This window comes from Lipomyces doorenjongii, assembly GCF_038497915.1.
Source record: "Lipomyces doorenjongii strain NRRL Y-27504 unplaced genomic scaffold V1508scaffold_33, whole genome shotgun sequence".
Lineage (NCBI taxonomy): Eukaryota > Fungi > Ascomycota > Lipomycetes > Lipomycetales > Lipomycetaceae > Lipomyces > Lipomyces doorenjongii.
Genome location: NW_027118100.1, coordinates 79,788 through 98,098, shown reverse-complemented (window position 1 = coordinate 98,098; position 18,311 = coordinate 79,788). Strand labels below are relative to the sequence as shown.

The window sequence follows — 18,311 nt, the reverse complement described above, 5'->3', positions numbered from 1 at the left end:
TTAATAGTTATATATCTAAGAGATTAGTTTAATTTTATCTAATACGCTCAAGTAATGCAAATTTGATTTTTTTTTTGGGCACATATTACAATGGGAATACGACGTGATACACACTTACCCTCCCGCCGCCAACCGTGCGGCTTATTATAGTTGCAATTGGGGTCTGCTGCCTTGTATGCCGGGGAGCATCATACTGGTTCTCACATGATATCCATGGGCATTTAATTAAGACCTGGTTGAAGGAGTCATATGCGCTATACCTTGTCGAACTTTCGATGCGCGAAGCAGGCAGCCGCGAAACCCATTTGGTTTTGGATCATGAAGCGCAATCTGATAGCTCTAGGAGTACTTTTCCTATGGGGTTAGCTCGGATCCTTCGTCTTCAATGAAAGTGTCTATGAATTAATCACATCTCGACTGGGCGACCCACCCTGGTTCTGATGCGCCGACTAAGACGAAGAGTCGAAGATAAGGAAATGATCATATTAATTTCGTCCATCTTCTTTTGCCAGTAGCAAGACCATAAGGCACTTGGCAACACCACCGCCGACCAGAGAGGGCGAAGCAACCAAGGAGGCGTCAATAAGGGTCAATAAGGGTCAGGGTAGCAGAATGTACGTGCACAGTATCACGGTGTGATAACAATTGGCCAAGAAGTTGAGACCAAGTGTTCCGGACATCAATATCCTAGACCGGGCTTACTCTAGCCGTCTAGCAAGAAGGCAGTGACGAAGGAGGCGCGGAATCTAGATTCCAAAATCATATAATAGATCAGTCTGGACCACGGATTTCGATGATATTATAATCCATCGCTCCAGAATCTTGTTCAAAAATGCTGTTTCTTGATGCCGTTGGCCGTGTCGCTCCAAAGTGTGGGGTACAGCCACCACTGCCGCAGAGCCGTACTAAGGCGTACGCATCTGCGGTCTTCATCGCATGATGTATCCAACCTAGATTTTACGGGGACTGCTCTGCTGTAGTGGAATTATATAGGCTTTGGTACCGAGGCATTTTGAGACTGGCAACATTGATCCAACTGTGGGTTGGTTGGGATAGCTGCACCGTTTCAGATGCAATTGCTATTAATTCACTAAGCAGTGACATACTACCGAGCATGCGTAAGACATGGATGCGATTCGTCACTACAGAATGGGTCTCAACTGCATTGGACATACCGCATCACAATGTGAATGCGTACGTGCCGCTATGTCTTCCTTAAACCCCCCACTCACAAATGTGTCCAATTTTTCTCCCAGCGGAGGAAATTATTGACTTGTATATCGCGCACGTATAACTTGAGGGATAATAAGTACTCGTTCATATGATCGAACCTTGGACATTTTATAATGCTCAGCCCTCCCCAGTGGACAGTTCTGTTCTACTACGTCTTTTTGATTCTTTCACAATTGTTGACAGAGTTGACAGAAGAAATGAGTGCGCCCGAGACTGCAACCCCTACTATTCCTGATTATGCTGGCGATCCCAATGCCGTCCTGAACGATACGAATGCGGTCTGGCGTCATGGTGGTCCACCGAATTACAGCAATACCCGAAAGGTGTTTGAGGAGAGTAAGAGTGACATTTCTACTGCGCGGTGGCTGCCTGCGCTCCATTGATCGTGAATTCGCTAACATGTCGCGGCTGTAGCCAAGCGAATGAGCCATGAGTCCGGCAGTCTCGAAGCCATAGTGCAGAATATTGTCTAGAACTGGGAGATCGCGGCGTCATTTAAGTCATTTTTGACCGATTGGCGCACAGTCGACCCAAATAAATATACCTTCGTGATGAATGGCGGCGAGCCACAGTCCGCAGAGCATATGCTCAGAGTGGGAACTTTAACGCAATCCTAACTGAGAGCAACTTCTATAGCCCTCTGAACAACGACTTCGAATCATCGCACAAGACGTTTAAACGCATGATGCCGACATTTGCGTGGGAGGTCCTAGAGGTATATTCCGGTCCACCAAAGGTCGCGTTCAAGTGGCGTCATTGGGGTGTGATGAAGAACGATTATGTCGGATATAATGAGTATGTCGAACAACAGTGTATGTTTCGTGAGAAGACTTTCAGCTAACTCTTGGCTTCTGCCCTATAGCAAGAAGCAGAAGGTCAGAGTCAAAGCGCATGGTGGACCGATTGACATCCAGGGAGTAACTGTTGCAACTGTCAACGGTGCGCTCAAGGTCGAGAAACTCGAGACATGGTTTGATCCGCTTTCCATGTTCAAACAAGTTTCGAAAGACAATGAAGTCTTCATTGATGAGGACAGCGCGTAGAAGAATGTCATAGACTTGATTTATTCATGCAATATCGCCAGCCCCGCCACATCCAGCAGCCGCGTCCTGAAGCCTCCTAATATCTGATCCTCCTCGTGCCGATTAGTGTAACTCTTCTGTACTCGGCAAAGGCCGTCCAATTGGCAGCCTTCATTCCTTACATGACCACACTGTCTCTCAAAAACTGTAATTGTACTTTGACTGCAGCTTATTGTCGTCTAATTGTAGAATATCATCAGCAGCTATTAACTGGTTCCACAAATGGACATGTGCATGGTAAGCAATTTGCTAAAGCTATTGATATCATTTGCGGCAAGAAATGCCGGTTCCCTATTTCTCATACATCTTGAGAGCTTCCCGTTGACGAATATGTCATAACATATGAATCGGGATGGCTCATGCACTATATGCACGATCTTGCAAATACATATCCTTCAAATACGATAGAACTCTTCTGTGGTTCGCGGCAGGATGGTGTCTGGCCTTTGCTTTCAGCAAGATATCGGTAGGAAAACACATTCCGTCCTTCGCAGCGGTCTCGTGCATATTGACGGGTGTGATCATAGAGCTAGCGATAGATTCAGAAAGTCCTGTCGGAGCGGCCCATTTGTAATTTGTAAACGTCGTCGACACCTGGAAAATAATGTTTCGCCGAGAAGGGCATGAGGAAACACGGATCTAAGTACTTATTTGTATTGCTACGGAGACTATCCATCCTCGTCGGAATGAATAATACCTACCTTAATAGCAACTCATAATAGGGCAGTTTGCACTCTGCCTTGAGTGATGGCTACGGAACAACTCGGATCAGCGCCGGCATCGTGCAAATAGGCCATTCGTCGAGAGATAGATAATTGCTTAATGAGACTCCTTTACGTACGTGTTAATAGTATCCGCATCTATACTGTAGGCACGGTTGATTACAGAGGCAATACCTGATAGTCGTCACCAACTTAGGGGAGTGGTGACTGCTTAATATCTCATGCACGTGATTATTTGCATGACGTTTAGGTGATATTGTGATTAGTGTCATCGAAGTATTGAACCAATCGTAGTCGTTCACTGAAAGCCGATGCAACCCACTACAACCTCCAAGTAATCCAGCGAATCTCACGGTGATAAACATCTTTTTCTACAGATCCGGAGACAATAATTTATCTTCATATTACGCGTTAGCTGCGATCATACCATAATCCGCGATGTCGTCGAGTTTGATTCGTGTTATTCGCAACTTGCGACGAGTCGGAATCAAGGATTATTTCCGCCAGATGAACTCAATCGGTGATACCAAATATGGAAGGTTAGTTCGTAGCTAGATATGTTGAACACTTGAATAGGTTAACTAACGTTAGGATTATAGACTTGTTGGTGTGGATGTGAGTACAACAATGTGCGGATTTGCATTGTATGCCAGCGCTGACGAAGATGGAAATTTCAGAGATATGGAAACAAGTTTTTCGAGAATACCGGGGAAGACGAAATTCATTGTATGTTTGCTGAGCCAATTGGTCGTGAAAATGTCATAACGAGAGCTAACCACATGGCAGTGAGAACACGATGGGTCCAATACAAGGACTGGTACTTTGACGTATCCCAAATGGAGCCAGCATGGTGCGTACATTGGTAGCAACGTTATCTCATATTATTAATTGACTTGTAAAGGCATGGATGGTTAGGATACCTTGTCGACACTCCTCCCAGTGAACTTCAGCCGGAGCAGAAGACTGTTCGAAAGTATCCGACCCCAGACGTGATTCCGAATGGCACGGGCACCAGGAACGCTTATGTGCCATACTCGACAGTTAAGCCCAAGGTTTCGATGTGGTCACCGACAGTGAGCGAGCGGACGGCGTAAATGCATTTATTGGGATTTATTGTAATTAGCAATTAGATCAAGGTGTTCATATCAATTTAATTTGGTTAGATTAGGGAATATGTTGTCCATCGGGGCTATTTCTCTTTACGAAAACTGGAGACTTCCCACATATGTTCGTTTGCGCGACTGCCATGTGCTGCTTCCACATCTGTTCGCACCCCGGCACTTTCAAATAATCTGAGTCCAAGACGATGGCTTGATTGTACAATGTGGTAGGATGGCTGGTGATGCACAATATTGAAAGTAAGCTAGCAAGCTGCAGTCATAGTTATACAAGACGATTTCCAGTATGGAATAATCAGCATGCGAAAACGTGTCATTCGTCATCATCGACTGGCGGTTTTGTATCAGTCACTTTAAAAACCCTATACTAATGTTGCACGTCTTGCAGCGGCGTAACGCCAAGGTCCGTTCATGATAAGCTCCATGGATGTATTTATCCATGAGATTTTGTTCCTATTAAACACAGTAGAGCAATTGATTCTCGTAAGCTAGCGTCGGAGCTGCGACAGGATCTATGGCTCTCACAGGGTGCCATAATTGCGTCACATGTACAGCCAGTTTCCTTCAATTGCACCGTCGGCCACAAAATTGGTGTTGCCAGTAAGAATCGTGAATCTAGGGGATCAAGCAAATGTTCTTACGCTTATCAATTTAATCATCATATTTGGTTGTATATCACAACCAATATTTGCAATGCAATTACTGTGGAGATGTTTACTCAACTTGACAATAATTATCGCAGCATGGCTTTCACAAGATTTGTATCATACTGGGCGTACCCACCAGTCAAGAGGCTTGGCGGTGGACATGGCCCGTGAGCCCTAGATTCGATTTGTACTTGTGTAAGCATGAAGCAAGTGCGCCGGCACGGTTCAGTGAATGCTGTTCTCGAGCGGCAGTCTACCACAAGTATCAAAACACATGTATCTGGAATTATTGTTTCCGGGCGATTGTAACATTATATATACTGCAGATAGCGTCGCCGGTGTTCACAGCCAAAATTACTGAACCAAATATTCTTTTCATCGGACTGACTACCGTATTAAGTAAGTAATATAGACATCTAGGCTCAAAAAATGAGAGGTAGGAGAAACTATCTCAAACTCTAGCTCGTTTTCGCACATGTTAAATGGCTGGCATCTGATCGTGAAGGCTAAGCGACTAAGTACGGTGATGAAACGGGGGATGCCGACTTCACGCGAAGGTTTTACCATTTATCGCCGTAGGCCGAAATAGGCATAAGTGTCTGCGCTCGATGACTGCTCGGAGTCATCCTTCGGACGAGCCATGCAATCAATTACGCCTCCAAGCAAGCTGATGAGTCATAGCCTCCGGCGATCGAAATTTGAATGCTGCATTCGTTTGCCGTTTTTCATTGGTTCGTCCTACAAGCGACTGGGCAATCGGCCGTCCTGTGCTACGAAATTTCGACATGGAGAAGCTTGAACCTCCTCCTTCTCATTCAGATTTGTAGTCTGTGGGGCCATTCAGCTGTTAGCTGTTCCGGAGACCGGGTCCGAGCTTATCCACACGATATCTACCCGAACGTTTCAGTTAGGTCCTGTTGCTCCGCTTAAATCTAAGCTGCGGTCACATTTTGGATGAAATAAATATACATCAGAAGAAATGGACTGTTTATTGCCCTGCATTGTGCCAATTTCCAATTTGGAAGGAGGGGTGAGCGCCATTTTTGCGTTGGCTGCACTAAGATAATCACCGCTAACTGACAGGAATCATTGCCCAAGTAGCGTGCAGACACCGTCGCGTGCCCATGTTGCGCCTCGTTATTAACAATTCCATGTAAACTATTCATTGTGCCAGTTGCTTGTACATTTGCATGTAGCAATGCCAGTCATGGTATAGCCGTCTTATTTCAGGTCGTACAAATAGAATGATTAGATATGATTTGCATAAAACGAGGAAAATCAACGAGCGGCTCGGGCGGGCGATAACGGGTACCCAGTTTTAGCAGTGTTTCCGCCGTATCCACATTTGCTGCAACCGGCACAAGATAGGTGTGCCGGGTAACTAAATTCCGGGTCGGACTAAGTGCCACTTTGGTATTGTAGGTATCATCTGTATCATCATAGTCCCTGAAAACAGACAGGCACTGGCATTGTTGTTCTTGTATCTGCGATTGTGTCGATAGCAGACTGTAGACAAAACAGCAGACAAAGCTTGTTGGAAGGTCCTTGTCACGGTGCTGATCTAATATGTCGCAATCAGCAGCACGCCAATAGGCTGACCTGCCTGATTTTCTTCCTACTGTACCTTTACTAGCGTCTGAGCCGGGTGCGGCTTGTTCTCACTGGTGCGTATTCACTAATAGGAAATTCTGTAGCTATCGTAACCCAAGCTCCCAATCTCAAGCCACGTTCAAGCTAATCCGGGTTCAACCTCTGAGTCAATCAGATTCCGTCCGGCCTTTGGGCTCTGGGTTGCAAATATTTCCTTGGTCTTCTCAGGGCAGCAAGCCTTTGAACAGTGCTCTTGATTCTCTTTCCTGTACGTCTTTCGGAGACGGCCATTGTATTCGCATTCTTTCAGCATTGCGTTGGTCGTCGAATATGGACGTTTTGGAATGTCCTTCTCCCGTATGGGTAGTGGACGATCTCAACCTCTGCTTCAGGCAAAAGTAAGTAGCATTCTGCAGCATCTTCATCGATTGCGATAAGAATTATTATGTGTCTGGACTGCAGCTTCATTTGGAAATGCAATTTGGGAAACTTCTCTGTTCATTTGTGTTACGTTACACGAATTCGCCGTACATTTTCACATCCGTTCTTCGCCCGTTGGCGCTTTGTAGTACTACGATAATCTTGCACGTTTCATGTATAAATTGCTAATCCTGTGCCTGTATAGATATTTGCAAGTATTATTTCCTCTCGCTGCTGTCGGTATCTCGGCCGGTCTTCTATTTTCGGACACCATAAAGAAATGGTGGACACGCTCCAATCGGTATGGCTACATGGCCTTGGACGAAGACGAGCGTCACAACCCCTTCCATGGCACCGACGACGGCCCTGAAGCTGCCTTGCTAGAAGATGATGAAGACGCCGACGACTACCAGATTTACAGATTGGCTACGGCTGATCCCAGTCGTCACGACTACGAGGAGAATGGTCTTCAACAGCCTCATCCCTTGAACAACGAGACTATCGAGGCAGATGACTACAAGGTCACGATTGTCAATCCGAGGGGTGGAAGAATTCGCATCGCTGCCGAAGAATTGCTCCTCTTCTCTGAAGTGGCTCTACACATTATTGCTATTGCTAGTTTGATATGGTATTCTCCTGCTAGAGTGGATTGGGAACATTACGGCCTTCGTGCGTTGATTGGAGCCCTCTTCTGGGTAAGCGCTTCATTTGTTCGAATGAAGTTAATATGCTAACGTATGCAGTGCTATGCGATCTTCCTTGCCAATTTGAGACTGTCAAAGTCTTCGATTTTCATTCCGTCTTTCATCTGGGCTCATATCGTTTCTATCTATATTTTTGCGTGGATGTCGGCGGCCATTTCTTTTAGATCGGCAGTAATTCATCCCTATAATTGGATTATTGACTATTCTGCCGCTGTGGACTTCGTTCTTACATCCTGCCTGGTAATCATCTGTTTGACGATGAACCCCACGAGCAAGCCGATTTATATTGAATCGCGACATGGATACGATCCTAACTTAGAGCCTATGGCGGGAATTGCGTCACTGTTGTCGTTCAGCTGGGCCAATCCTATCATCTGGAAAGGCTACTTCAAGATTTTGACCATCGATGATTGCTGGGATCTCAAGGAAGAGGATAGATCTGGCAAGATCTTGAAGGCGTTCCGGAAGGAAATGTAAGTGTGAAGCCGTTCTTCACATTGCTCCCGTGAAACTGATTCAATATAATAGGAAAAATGCAACCTTCTTGGTTGGCCTGCTCCGCTACTTTAAATGGCAGCTTACTCTCGGTATCGCGTGGTCGGTTTTCCATTCCTTCTTTGCCTTCGTTCCCAGTATCGTAGTGCGAGTCATTTTGGAGTATGTCGAAGAGCCAGAGTTAACTCCGCGCAATGTTGCTTGGCTGTATATTTTCTTCCTCATCAGCAGCTCGTTTTTGAACGCCATGGGTAATGGTCAGGCCCTCTGGAATGGTCGGCAGATTTGCATTCGAATGAGAGCTATTATCATTGGTGAACTGTACTCGAAGGCGTTGAAGCGAAAAGCTGGCGCTGCTCATACTGAGACGATTGACGGCAGCGAAGACGAAAAGAAGGAAGAAACTGATATCGGTGGTATTATCAACTTGATGGCCGTTGATGCTTTCAAGGTCGGCGAGGTCTGCGCCTACTTGCATTTCTTAGTCGGTGGATTTGTTATGATTGTGCTATCACTCACACTGCTGTATCAAACTCTGGGACCGAGTGCAATCGCTGGCGCTATCACTATGCTCTCTATGCTTCCAATCCATTGGTACGTTTCGAAGATCTTTGGTATTTGCCAGACAGATCTCATGAAAACCACCGATCGTCGTGTACATAAGACAAATGAGGTTCTGAACAGTATCAAAATCATCAAGTTCTTCGCTTGGGAGTCCCGCTTTTACGATATCGTTAACGAAGCGCGTGCCGACGAGCTACGGATGCTCGCTAAGCGATTCCTCATATGGGCTGCGTCGTCTATCATTTGGTATGGCGCTCCAACGATGATAACTTTTGTTACATTCGGATTTTACACTCTTGTTGCTGGTCAGACGTTGACTACGCCTATTGCGTTCAGTGCTCTAGCGTTGTTCAACTTGATGAGAATTCCTCTTGACCAGCTAGCTGAAATTTTCACCAATATGCTTCAGTCGAAGACCTCCGTCGAGCGTATCCAGGAGTTCTTGAGCGAGACCGAAACTGAGAAGTACGAACAACTCCAAAACGCGAAACGCACTCCCAACTCTCCATATCTCGGATTTGAGAACGCTACTCTTACTTGGGGTAATGGCATTTCTGCTCGTGAGTTCAAGCTTGAAAATCTCAACATCGACTTCAAGGTTGATGCTCTTAATTTAATCATTGGTCCTACGGGTGCCGGCAAGACTTCATTGCTTATGGCTCTGTTGGGTGAAATGAAGCTTTTAAGCGGAAAGTGAGTATTGTTTATTGTAAAGTTGAGAGAGACGAACTATATTCTAACATTCGGTTATAGTGTCTTGCTTCCCGGAGTTCGAAGTTTCGGAGTAGAGGCTGAGATTGATCGTGAGACTGGATTATCTGAATCGGTTGCCTACTGTGCCCAGCAAGCGTACGTGATGTTCTATTTCGTATGTAATTTGCAATATATACTAACACAGTTCATACAGGTGGCTTCTCAACGATACTGTCAAGAATAACATTATCTTTGGTAACGAGTACGACGAAAGCCGTTATAAAGCAACTGTGGAAGCTTGCGGCCTGAAGCGTGATTTCGAAATTCTCGAAGGCGGAGATCAGACTGAAGTCGGTGAGCGTGGTATTGCCTTGTCTGGCGGCCAGAAGCAAAGAATTTCTCTTGCTCGTGCGTTGTATTCGCCCGCTCGCCATCTCCTACTCGACGACTGTCTCAGCGCTGTCGATTCGCACACTGCGGTTTGGATCTACGAGAATTGTATCATGGGACCTATGATGCTCGGCCGAACTGTTATCCTGGTTTCCCATAATGTCGCTCTTACTCTTTCGGGTGCTAGTCATGTGGTCTACATGGACAAGGGTGCGATCGTCCAGCAGGGAACTGCTGAGGAAATCGTTGATTCTGGGCTCTTGGGCGACGATGAGCTGATCAAGATGTCCGCATCGAAGGCTGCGTCTAAAAGTATCTCTCGTACGACCTCCGTCGCCAATTTGCAAAAACAAGTTGATATCGCGGCCGCTGTCCATGCTGCAGAAGAAGCTGAAGTCGAAGAGGCCGCTATCGAGACTGCTAATGGGACAACTAGCACTGCACCCGGAAAGTCCGACAAGAAAAAGTATAAGTTGGTCTTGGAAGAGAATCAGCAAACGGGTACTGTGCGATGGAGTGTTTATCTTGTTTACTTGAAGGCTCTCGGCGGACTCGGATTTTGGCTAAAGACTGCAATTGCTTTTGGTATCTTCGAATATCTTATCGTTGGTCAGTCTTGGTGGATTCGCACTTGGTAAGTTATCTACAGCCTTTCCCTTGCTATTCTTGCTGACTCTTCTAAGGGCTGCTGGTATGTCTGACTCGCAAGAGGTCAACGGTTACACTGCGTCCTTCACTGATAATATCAACATGCCTGTTAGTGCCTTGTTCTCCTCTGGCGTTGCCCGAGTCACGTCTTTGAAGGATCAAGCCATTGCTGCTCGATCGGATGTTATTGCTCAGGCCTCAGGACACGCGACTTACTACTACCTTGCCGTCTATGGGTTATTCACGGTTGGTTATCTCATCATGGTGTTCCTACGAGAAGGAATTGTCTTCATTGGAAGTCTTTCAGCGTCGAAGAATTTGTTCGAGGGATTGCTCCGTCGTGTTATGAGATCTAAACTGCGTTTCTTCGATGCTACTCCAGTTGGCCGAATCATGAACAGATTTTCCAAGGATATGGAGATCACCGATCAAGAAATCGCTCCTGTGTTCGTGAGTTTGGGACATTCAATACTGTCCATTGTTATTATTGTCGTCATCGTGACATTTATTATTCCAGCTTTCTTGATCGCAGCGTTGGTTATTTGCTTGATGTTCTATTTTGTTGTCACATTTTTCTTGAGTGCTTCTCGAGAATTGAAGCGCATGGAGGCTGTCACCCGTAGTCCGATTTACCAGCACTTCGGCGAGACTCTGGTCGGGGTTACTACTATTCGAGCATACGGATATGAGGATCGATTCCTTCGTGAGAATGAGGAACGCATTGATAACAATAACCGACCGTTCTGGTCAGTGTGGGCGTGCAATCGTTGGATGAGTTTCCGTGTCGATGTCGTCGGTAGTCTTGTATCCTTTATTACTGGTATCTTCGTTGTTCTCTCTGTCGGCAAGATTGATAGTGGTTTAGCCGGTTTATCTATGACATATGCAGTTACTTTCACTGATGCCTTACTCTGGTTCGTCTGGCTCTACGCCATGAATGAGATGAACATGAACTCTGTCGAGCGTATCAATGAGTATCTCTACATTGAAGAAGAGCCACCGGAGATCATTCCTGATAATCGACCACCATCCGGATGGCCTACTAAGGGCGCCATCACTGTGGACAACTTGTCTTTGAGATATGCTCCAGGATTGCCAAAGGTTATCAAGGACGTCACATTCGAGGTCAAGCCAACGTACAAGATTGGAATTGTGGGACGAACCGGTGCAGGAAAATCTACAATCGCTTCGGCATTCTTCCGATTCTTGGAGGCCGAGACTGGAAAGATTGTTATTGACGGCATTGATATTTCACAGATTGGTCTGAAGGATTTGCGATCGTCTATCACAATTATTCCGCAGGATCCGACCTTGTTTACCGGTACCGTCCGCTCTAACTTGGACCCGTTTGACAACTATTCGGATGAAGAGTGTTTCCGGTCGCTTCTGCGTGTGCATCTCATTGACGAAATACCTACCGGAGACGACAGCAATCTTAGCGTGACCGAACGTCATAAGAGACGAATTATTCCGTTCTACGACTTGGAGAGCCCTGTTACCGAAGGCGGTGGCAATTTGTCACAGGGCCAGAGGCAACTCATGTGTCTAGCGAGATCGCTTCTTCGTTCACCGAAGGTAATCCTCTTGGATGAGGCTACTGCTTCGATCGACTACAACACCGATGCTCAGATTCAGGAGACTATCCGGGAAGAATTCTCGGACACTACTATCATAACCATAGCTCATCGTCTGCGATCTATTATTGATTACGACAGGATCTTGGTCTTGGACGCTGGTATGGTGAAGGAATACGACAAGCCACATACGCTTCTGCAACAGCCAGATTCAATCTTCAGAAGCATGTGCGCTAACAGCGGTGAGTTGGAGCAATTGGAAGAGCTGGCCGCGAAAGCCTTCACCGAGCAGGCAGCGCGCGATGCGCCTTTGGCCGATTTCTCGTAATCGTCTTTAGGTGGGCTCTGCATTGGGGTAACCAGCTCTAAGTAGCGTACAGTTTTGAATGATTGGGTTTGTAGGAAATTGGGTCATACGTAGAGATCTTTTTTGCATATGTTTCATTGAGTTATTTCTTGTCTGCAAATTATTCTTCTTGTATCAAAATTGGCTTATTAATTGTACAGGTCTGCTTTTTTGATTTGCGCTCATAAAAATTGTATTTAGTTAAGTACATGTTTACATTGTAAGTCTATCCAGTCACGTATCGTACACGTTTTCACCATTTTCGGTCATACTATTCATGCAAAACATCATCTTCCAGTAATCTTTCTAAAACCTCTTGGTCGAATGGGGCATATATAACCTCGGTCCCAACAAGATCTTTTGTTGACACAAGCATCTCATGCTCGTAAAACTCAGTCAGCATGGTTCGGAAGTTCAATTCATTAGTCACAATGAATTCTTCAGAACACCGTTGATACAGCGTCTTGAACTCAATACCGAATCGTGACCAGTCATTTCTACCGTCTTGTGCTTCGCCATTGTCGTCCTCTACAGCTTGTAGTTGATGTGAAATTAAAACCCGGTAGAGACCTCTCGCATTCGATGTCAGACTTTCCAGAACATACCGAATACCGACATTTCCTGGTCCGACGTTTCCACCGTTCAGATTTCTTCCACCACCGCCTCCCAACGTTAGCGGGTCGAAGAATGACGTCTCGGCGGTATAGGATGCAAATGTCGTGGCATCATGCCATATAAACTTGAATGAGGATAATTTCGCCGAGTCCCACAAAATCGGCGCGTTAATATGATCTACGGTCGCGACCAAACTGACTTGATTGTGCGCCGTTAACCTAGACAAGGCTGACTGGCTTCTGTCGTTCCGAAATGCTTCCCCGTCAATATTATGTATCAGAAGGACTAGTTTCGGTTTATAAGCGGCATATGGGAATGACTTCGATTCTTGCGAGTTCATAATAAGTGACAAAACCTCTGGAACTGCTTTGGGGATTTTGACATTCAGATCGTCCAACAAAATCGCAGCAGATGCCGCAAGGACCTCTCGTATGGTTGTTGACGGATTATAGCCATTGACCACCAGCACGTTGGTGTCGTAGAAATATTCGTGTGCAAATGATAATACTAGTTCCCTCTTCGATCCGGCGCCGTAAAGGACCAGGTTGAATCCCTGCGACAGCTCGAATGCCCATTGCGCGAACAATGTCTCGTGTAGTTTCCTCAACGCCTCTCGGCTTGATTTGTGGTACTTTTCCGCCTCTTTAACGTATGTGATATACTCGTTCGACGTCAGTGCTGGAAGATTCGAAATCGGGTTCGTCGACAGCGCGGGCTTGGCGATATGCTGATCGAAATAACCGTCCGCTCCGTCCAGGATTATAATCGGCGAATCCGCACTACTATTTTCTTTCGTATGAGGCTTTTCTGTAACATGGTCTATTTTCCTCTTTTTAGTGGGCGTCTCTAACGATTCATAGGCCCCGTCTCGTCCATAGTCACTAGGAGGCCCGTGATCGTTCGCGAAGGCGGTGACCCCAAGCTCACCACCGCCTTCGTCGTCACTTCCATTCCCACTCATTGCGGGCGAGCGCATTTGTAAAGTAATTCGCGGCCACTGCGAATTAGTCGTATCCAAAATCTGTGTCTGGATCTCTGAACGACATGGTGTCGCCCCGATTACAGGTCATCCTCAGAATCAATTGACCCCTTGACATCCAAACGTAAAAGCGTGCGCACGTGATTTAGTCGGTTAGGGTTATTATTTACATTTGAGTTGTAACCACTCGCCTTTTTTTTTAGTTATCTTTATGGTGACTCACATAGGTGGAGCAAGTAGACGTGAATATGGACGTTCAGATGGCTAGAAAATCAATTATTGACAGCCTTCGAGCTGTAATTGCTCCCGCCCGGCAGTACAGCACCAAGCGCAAAGTGCCAGACAAGACCAAATTTATAGCAACTTCTGGCACCTATCCCAAGGGATTCATTGTTAGCGGAACACATGTCGGCGTCAAGAAAGACCCAAGTGCACTTGATCTTGCATTGATTTTCTCCGAGAGACCGTGTTCGGCCGCAGCAGTTTTCACCCAGAACGTGTTCAAGGCAGCCCCGGTTCAGGTTTCACAAATAATTCTGAAGCAGACGTCTGGATCTGGTATTACTGGTATCATAGCCAACAGTGGGTGCGCAAATGCTGTTACCGGTGAAGGCGGTATGGAAGATGCGTGGTCTATGAGCGCTGCGCTCGATAAGTCTGTGTTAGGCACCGAGCAAAAGGCGAAAGAATACAAAGCCCTGGTTATGTCGACAGGTGTGATTGGACAGAGGCTCCCAATTGAAAAGATCGTTAACGGTGTGCCGAATGGCGTTACAGTTGGTGGAAAGGATCATGAGTCTTGGATGAACACTGCTAAGGCCATATGTACGACGGACACGTTTCCAAAGTTGATGTCAAGAGAGTTCACTGTGAACGGACGATCATATCGTGTCGCTGGTCTAGCTAAAGGCGCTGGTATGATACATCCAAATATGGCTACGCTTCTAGGCTATTTTGTAACCGATGCGCCTGTTACTCCGAATGCCTTGAGCTCAATCTTAAAATATGCCGTCGAGCGCAGCTTTAACTCGATATCTGTTGATGGAGATATGTCAACAAATGATACTATTGCGGCGCTCGCGAACGGCGCGGCCGGCGGAGCTCTCATTGACGTGGGCACTGAAGGATACGAAATCTTGAAATCTGAGATTACGGACTTCTCGGAGAATCTGGCACAGCTTGTGGTTCGCGATGGTGAGGGTGCGACCAAGTTTGTTACTATTCATGTTGAGGCATGTATTACGTAGGTTCTCCACAGATGTGACCAGCTAACGGTACATGACAGGATGCTGAAAGCTTTGACGAAGCGAAGAAGGTTGCATCTACGATTGCAACATCGTCGCTCGTCAAAACGGCTCTATACGGCGAGGATGCCAACTGGGGCAGAATTACGTGCGCTATTGGATACTCTGATGTCAATGTCAATCCTCTGAAGACCTGTGTTTCTTTTGTGCCAGCCGACGGATCAGAGGAACTCAAACTGCTGGTTAACGGAGAGCCGGAGAATGTCGACGAGGGGCGAGCTAGCCAGATACTAAGTAATGAGGATCTCATAATTAGAGTCTGGCTAGGAACAGGTGGTGGACAGAGTGCGCGTATTTGGACTTGCGATCTCTCGCATGAGTAAGTAGCACTTGATGGTTTGACACGGTAGAACTGAGATATTAATGTTTTATAGGTATGTTACCATTAACGGCGACTACAGATCATAAAATATCTTCATAGAGCATTTTTCTCTGTACTACAAGACAAATGACAAAAGTGTTAATCGATAAATCTATGTAGATTATTTATAAGATTTGGCCGATACCATCCCTACTAGCATACATAGCCTTCCACATCTTTTATCATTTGCGAGTAAGCTATATATATCTATGGAGTAAATTTCTCTCGAGAGTCACGCGAGGACAGGCATAGCAAGATATGTTCAACGTTTGTCCTTACGTTCACTGTGAAAAACATGCTGGACATCCTAGTCGGGAATATAGGTTCGAATTCCTAGTCAAATATCAGCACTCAATGTGACAAATTTCGTCGATTGGGCTACTGTCCACATGTACTTCGCGTTGGCAATTTGGATTTTGTCGAGGTGTCCTCTTGGTACCTTCAAGTTGTGTGGCCCCACACACGACCTGGGCTGTACCCTGAGTGCTCCAAGCCCACAGTCACTCGCTCCAAACAGAAAGTCGTGCTCCTGTCTACACTGCTTTACATATTGAGAACGACAATAGCAACACTATCGGAACTAGCATTGATTTCGGCTTCAATCCGTCGCAGTACTTCTGTTTGAAAGTTACTATACTAGTATTGTTTTAGATATGAGTGGCTGTATGCAATAATTACGTTGAGACAATTGGTTTGTATAGGTGCTAATTTTTCGTTTAGTACGATTCCTCGACCTCGTGAAGCCGTTCTTGCCCATCCTCCCCGAGGTTGCGGCTCCGGAGCGAAAGGTATGTACATTTTCTTGATGAAGAATGTGCACAGGAGAAAATACTCTGTTAGCACGTAAGGGCCGAGTTTGAATTATGTTAACGATACTGACGTCTCTGCCTCGAGGTTCCTTTCGATCAACGGATCATGTGGACTGGCGTTACTCTGCTCATTTTCTTGGTCATGAGCGAGATTCCGTACGTGTTTTGTGATAAGACTTGGCTGAAGTGTAATTGGCTAATACGAGTCAGGTTATACGGAATTGTTTCATCAGATAGTTCGGATCCACTGTAGGTGAACTATATTGGATATTAATGATACTAGCTGCTAACTTCAATTAGCTTTTGGCTACGTATGATGTTGGCTAGCAATCGTGGAACGTTAATGGAACTTGGTATTTCACCGATTATCTCCTCTGGAATGGTTTTCCAAGTATGTTGCACAATCGAGTATCAGATCGGTAGGGTCTAACCAAATCTCAGCTTCTCGGTGGAACTCATATCATCGATGTCAACTTAGAACTTAAGAGTGATCGTGAACTTTACCAGACTGCCCAGAAGCGTGAGTAAATAATTGACAACTACTTTGTGTTCAGAATTTAACTGTTCATAGTTCTTGCAATTATTCTTTCGGTCGGACAGGCTACCGTGTATGTACTCACTGGCATGTACGGTCCTCCCAAAGAGCTCGGAGCTGGTGTCTGCCTGCTCTTGATTCTTCAGCTTGTTCTGGCCGGCGTTGTAGTCATTCTCCTTGACGAATTGTTACAGAAGGGCTATGGTCTTGGCTCCGGTATATCTCTTTTCATTGCCACGAACATTTGTGAGCAGATTGTCTGGAAGGCGTTCTCACCCACCACCGTTAATACAGGTCGAGGGTAAGTTAAGCGTTGGAGATAATCAGGAAACTATAATGTGGGCTAGCTACTAATATATTGTAGTACTGAGTTTGAAGGTGCCGTCGTCGGCATGGTCCACCTTCTATTCACTCGCAAGGATAAGAGACGTGCTTTGAAGGAGGCTTTCTACAGACAGAATCTTCCCAACATGATGCAGCTTTTGTCCACTATTTTGGTTTTCCTCGTTGTTATCTATCTTCAAGGCTTCAGAGTGGAAATCCCCGTAAAATCTAACAGAGCCAGAGGACCCTACGGAACCTACCCTGTGCGATTGTTCTACACTAGTAACCTTCCCATTATGTTGCAGTCTGCTCTTACTTCGAACATTTTCATCATCAGCCAGATCTTGTTCAATAGATTTCCCGATAACTTCTTGGTCCGCCTTCTAGGCGTTTGGGAGGCTACGTCCGGCTCAGCTCAGCTCCACGCTGTTTCCGGTCTCGCATACTACATGCAACCGCCACTTAATATCGCCGAGGCTCTCGTTGATCCGATCAAGACCGTCATCTATGTTGCTTTCATACTCACAGCATGCGCAGTCTTTTCCAAGACTTGGATCGAAATCTCCGGATCTAGCCCCAGAGACGTTGCTAAACAGCTCAAGGATCAGGACTTGGTCATGGCTGGCCATCGTGAAGCTTCCATGTACAAGGAGCTCAAGAAAATCATTCCCACAGCCGCGGCCTTCGGTGGCGCCTGCATTGGTGCTCTCTCGGTTACTTCTGACTTGTTGGGAACCCTCGGCAGTGGTACTGCCATCCTTTTGGCAGTTACCACTATCTATGGATATTTCGAAATTGCTGCTAAAGAGGGTGGTGTTATGCAGGGAATGAGTGATCTGATGTAAGAGCATTGTCAAGTAAATGCCCTACGGTAGGTGTGATGAAGGATGAACAGTTGACTGTTGGTAAAACTATAGCCAGAGCGGCGAATAGGATATATCTATGAGGACGTATGTTGTAAAACGGTAGTATTACTTAAATGTAACTACATACCGAAATCTAAAAATTTGAATTGTATATTATAATTTGACCTACTGCCGAACTCTCAAAATATTATATTACTATAGAACTTTGGAAAATGTTTAAAAACCAAATATATATTAGCGACATAGACAAAAGAAGCCAAAGTGCATGCTTAATGAAAACTGACAATTTAAA

General features: G+C 45.7%; 6 protein-coding genes across 6 annotated transcripts; 5 read left to right on the top strand and 1 right to left on the bottom strand.

Annotated features, from left to right (window-relative positions):
• Positions 1–1,430: 1,430 nt before the first annotated feature.
• V1508DRAFT_404930 (uncharacterized protein) lies at positions 1,431–2,276 on the top strand (the record flags this gene model as incomplete). Its single annotated transcript, XM_066938664.1, has 4 exons — positions 1,431–1,556; positions 1,707–1,826; positions 1,856–2,028; positions 2,096–2,276. The coding sequence occupies 4 exons, from the start codon at positions 1,431–1,433 to the stop codon at positions 2,274–2,276; spliced, it is 600 nt and encodes a 199-aa protein (XP_066795129.1).
• A 1,056-nt stretch (positions 2,277–3,332) lies between these two features.
• V1508DRAFT_419586 (NADH ubiquinone oxidoreductase subunit NDUFA12-domain-containing protein) lies at positions 3,333–4,517 on the top strand. Its single transcript, XM_066940623.1, has 5 exons — positions 3,333–3,576; positions 3,637–3,652; positions 3,715–3,763; positions 3,824–3,887; positions 3,939–4,517. Exons 1-5 carry the CDS (start codon positions 3,476–3,478, stop codon positions 4,129–4,131), a joined length of 423 nt encoding a protein of 140 aa, XP_066795128.1. The 5' UTR covers positions 3,333–3,475; the 3' UTR covers positions 4,132–4,517.
• Positions 4,518–7,549: 3,032 nt separating this feature from the next.
• On the top strand, positions 7,550–12,364 carry V1508DRAFT_448750 (P-loop containing nucleoside triphosphate hydrolase protein; the record flags this gene model as incomplete). Its single annotated transcript, XM_066942463.1, has 5 exons — positions 7,550–7,989; positions 8,045–9,268; positions 9,329–9,424; positions 9,483–10,292; positions 10,342–12,364. The coding sequence occupies 5 exons, from the start codon at positions 7,550–7,552 to the stop codon at positions 12,206–12,208; spliced, it is 4,437 nt and encodes a 1,478-aa protein (XP_066795127.1). The 3' UTR covers positions 12,209–12,364.
• A 40-nt stretch (positions 12,365–12,404) lies between these two features.
• On the bottom strand, positions 12,405–13,906 carry V1508DRAFT_419577 (origin recognition complex subunit 2-domain-containing protein). Its single transcript, XM_066940622.1, has one exon. It carries the CDS (start codon positions 13,815–13,817, stop codon positions 12,498–12,500), a length of 1,320 nt encoding a protein of 439 aa, XP_066795126.1. The 5' UTR covers positions 13,818–13,906; the 3' UTR covers positions 12,405–12,497.
• Positions 13,907–14,033: 127 nt separating this feature from the next.
• Positions 14,034–15,789, top strand: V1508DRAFT_419575 (arginine biosynthesis protein ArgJ). The gene is made up of 3 exons (XM_066940621.1): positions 14,034–15,052; positions 15,106–15,443; positions 15,499–15,789. The coding sequence occupies exons 1-3, from the start codon at positions 14,069–14,071 to the stop codon at positions 15,530–15,532; spliced, it is 1,356 nt and encodes a 451-aa protein (XP_066795125.1). The 5' UTR covers positions 14,034–14,068; the 3' UTR covers positions 15,533–15,789.
• Positions 15,790–15,808: 19 nt separating this feature from the next.
• V1508DRAFT_440121 (SecY subunit domain-containing protein) lies at positions 15,809–18,227 on the top strand. The gene is made up of 8 exons (XM_066942245.1): positions 15,809–16,148; positions 16,206–16,273; positions 16,380–16,450; positions 16,505–16,543; positions 16,595–16,685; positions 16,736–16,814; positions 16,866–17,130; positions 17,194–18,227. Exons 1-8 carry the CDS (start codon positions 16,139–16,141, stop codon positions 17,996–17,998), a joined length of 1,428 nt encoding a protein of 475 aa, XP_066795124.1. The 5' UTR covers positions 15,809–16,138; the 3' UTR covers positions 17,999–18,227.
• The last annotated feature ends 84 nt before the right edge of the window (positions 18,228–18,311 follow it).

Excerpts from the sequence above, each read along its gene's own strand:
- V1508DRAFT_419586 (XM_066940623.1), top strand. The coding sequence starts at position 3,476 with ATGTCGTCGAGTTTGATTCGTGTTATTCGCAACTTGCGACGAGTCGGA. Across the intron at positions 3,764-3,823 it reads CGGGGAAGACGAAATTCATT|TGAGAACACGATGGGTCCAA; the intron begins GTATGTTTGCTG and ends ACCACATGGCAG. Across the intron at positions 3,888-3,938 it reads TCCCAAATGGAGCCAGCATG|GCATGGATGGTTAGGATACC; the intron begins GTGCGTACATTG and ends TGACTTGTAAAG.
- V1508DRAFT_419577 (XM_066940622.1), bottom strand. The coding sequence starts at position 13,817 with ATGCGCTCGCCCGCAATGAGTGGGAATGGAAGTGACGACGAAGGCGGT.
- V1508DRAFT_419575 (XM_066940621.1), top strand. The coding sequence starts at position 14,069 with ATGGACGTTCAGATGGCTAGAAAATCAATTATTGACAGCCTTCGAGCT. Across the intron at positions 15,053-15,105 it reads TTGTTACTATTCATGTTGAG|GATGCTGAAAGCTTTGACGA; the intron begins GCATGTATTACG and ends GGTACATGACAG. Across the intron at positions 15,444-15,498 it reads ACTTGCGATCTCTCGCATGA|GTATGTTACCATTAACGGCG; the intron begins GTAAGTAGCACT and ends AATGTTTTATAG.
- V1508DRAFT_440121 (XM_066942245.1), top strand. Across the intron at positions 16,544-16,594 it reads TCAGATAGTTCGGATCCACT|CTTTTGGCTACGTATGATGT; the intron begins GTAGGTGAACTA and ends AACTTCAATTAG. Across the intron at positions 16,815-16,865 it reads TTACCAGACTGCCCAGAAGC|TTCTTGCAATTATTCTTTCG; the intron begins GTGAGTAAATAA and ends AACTGTTCATAG.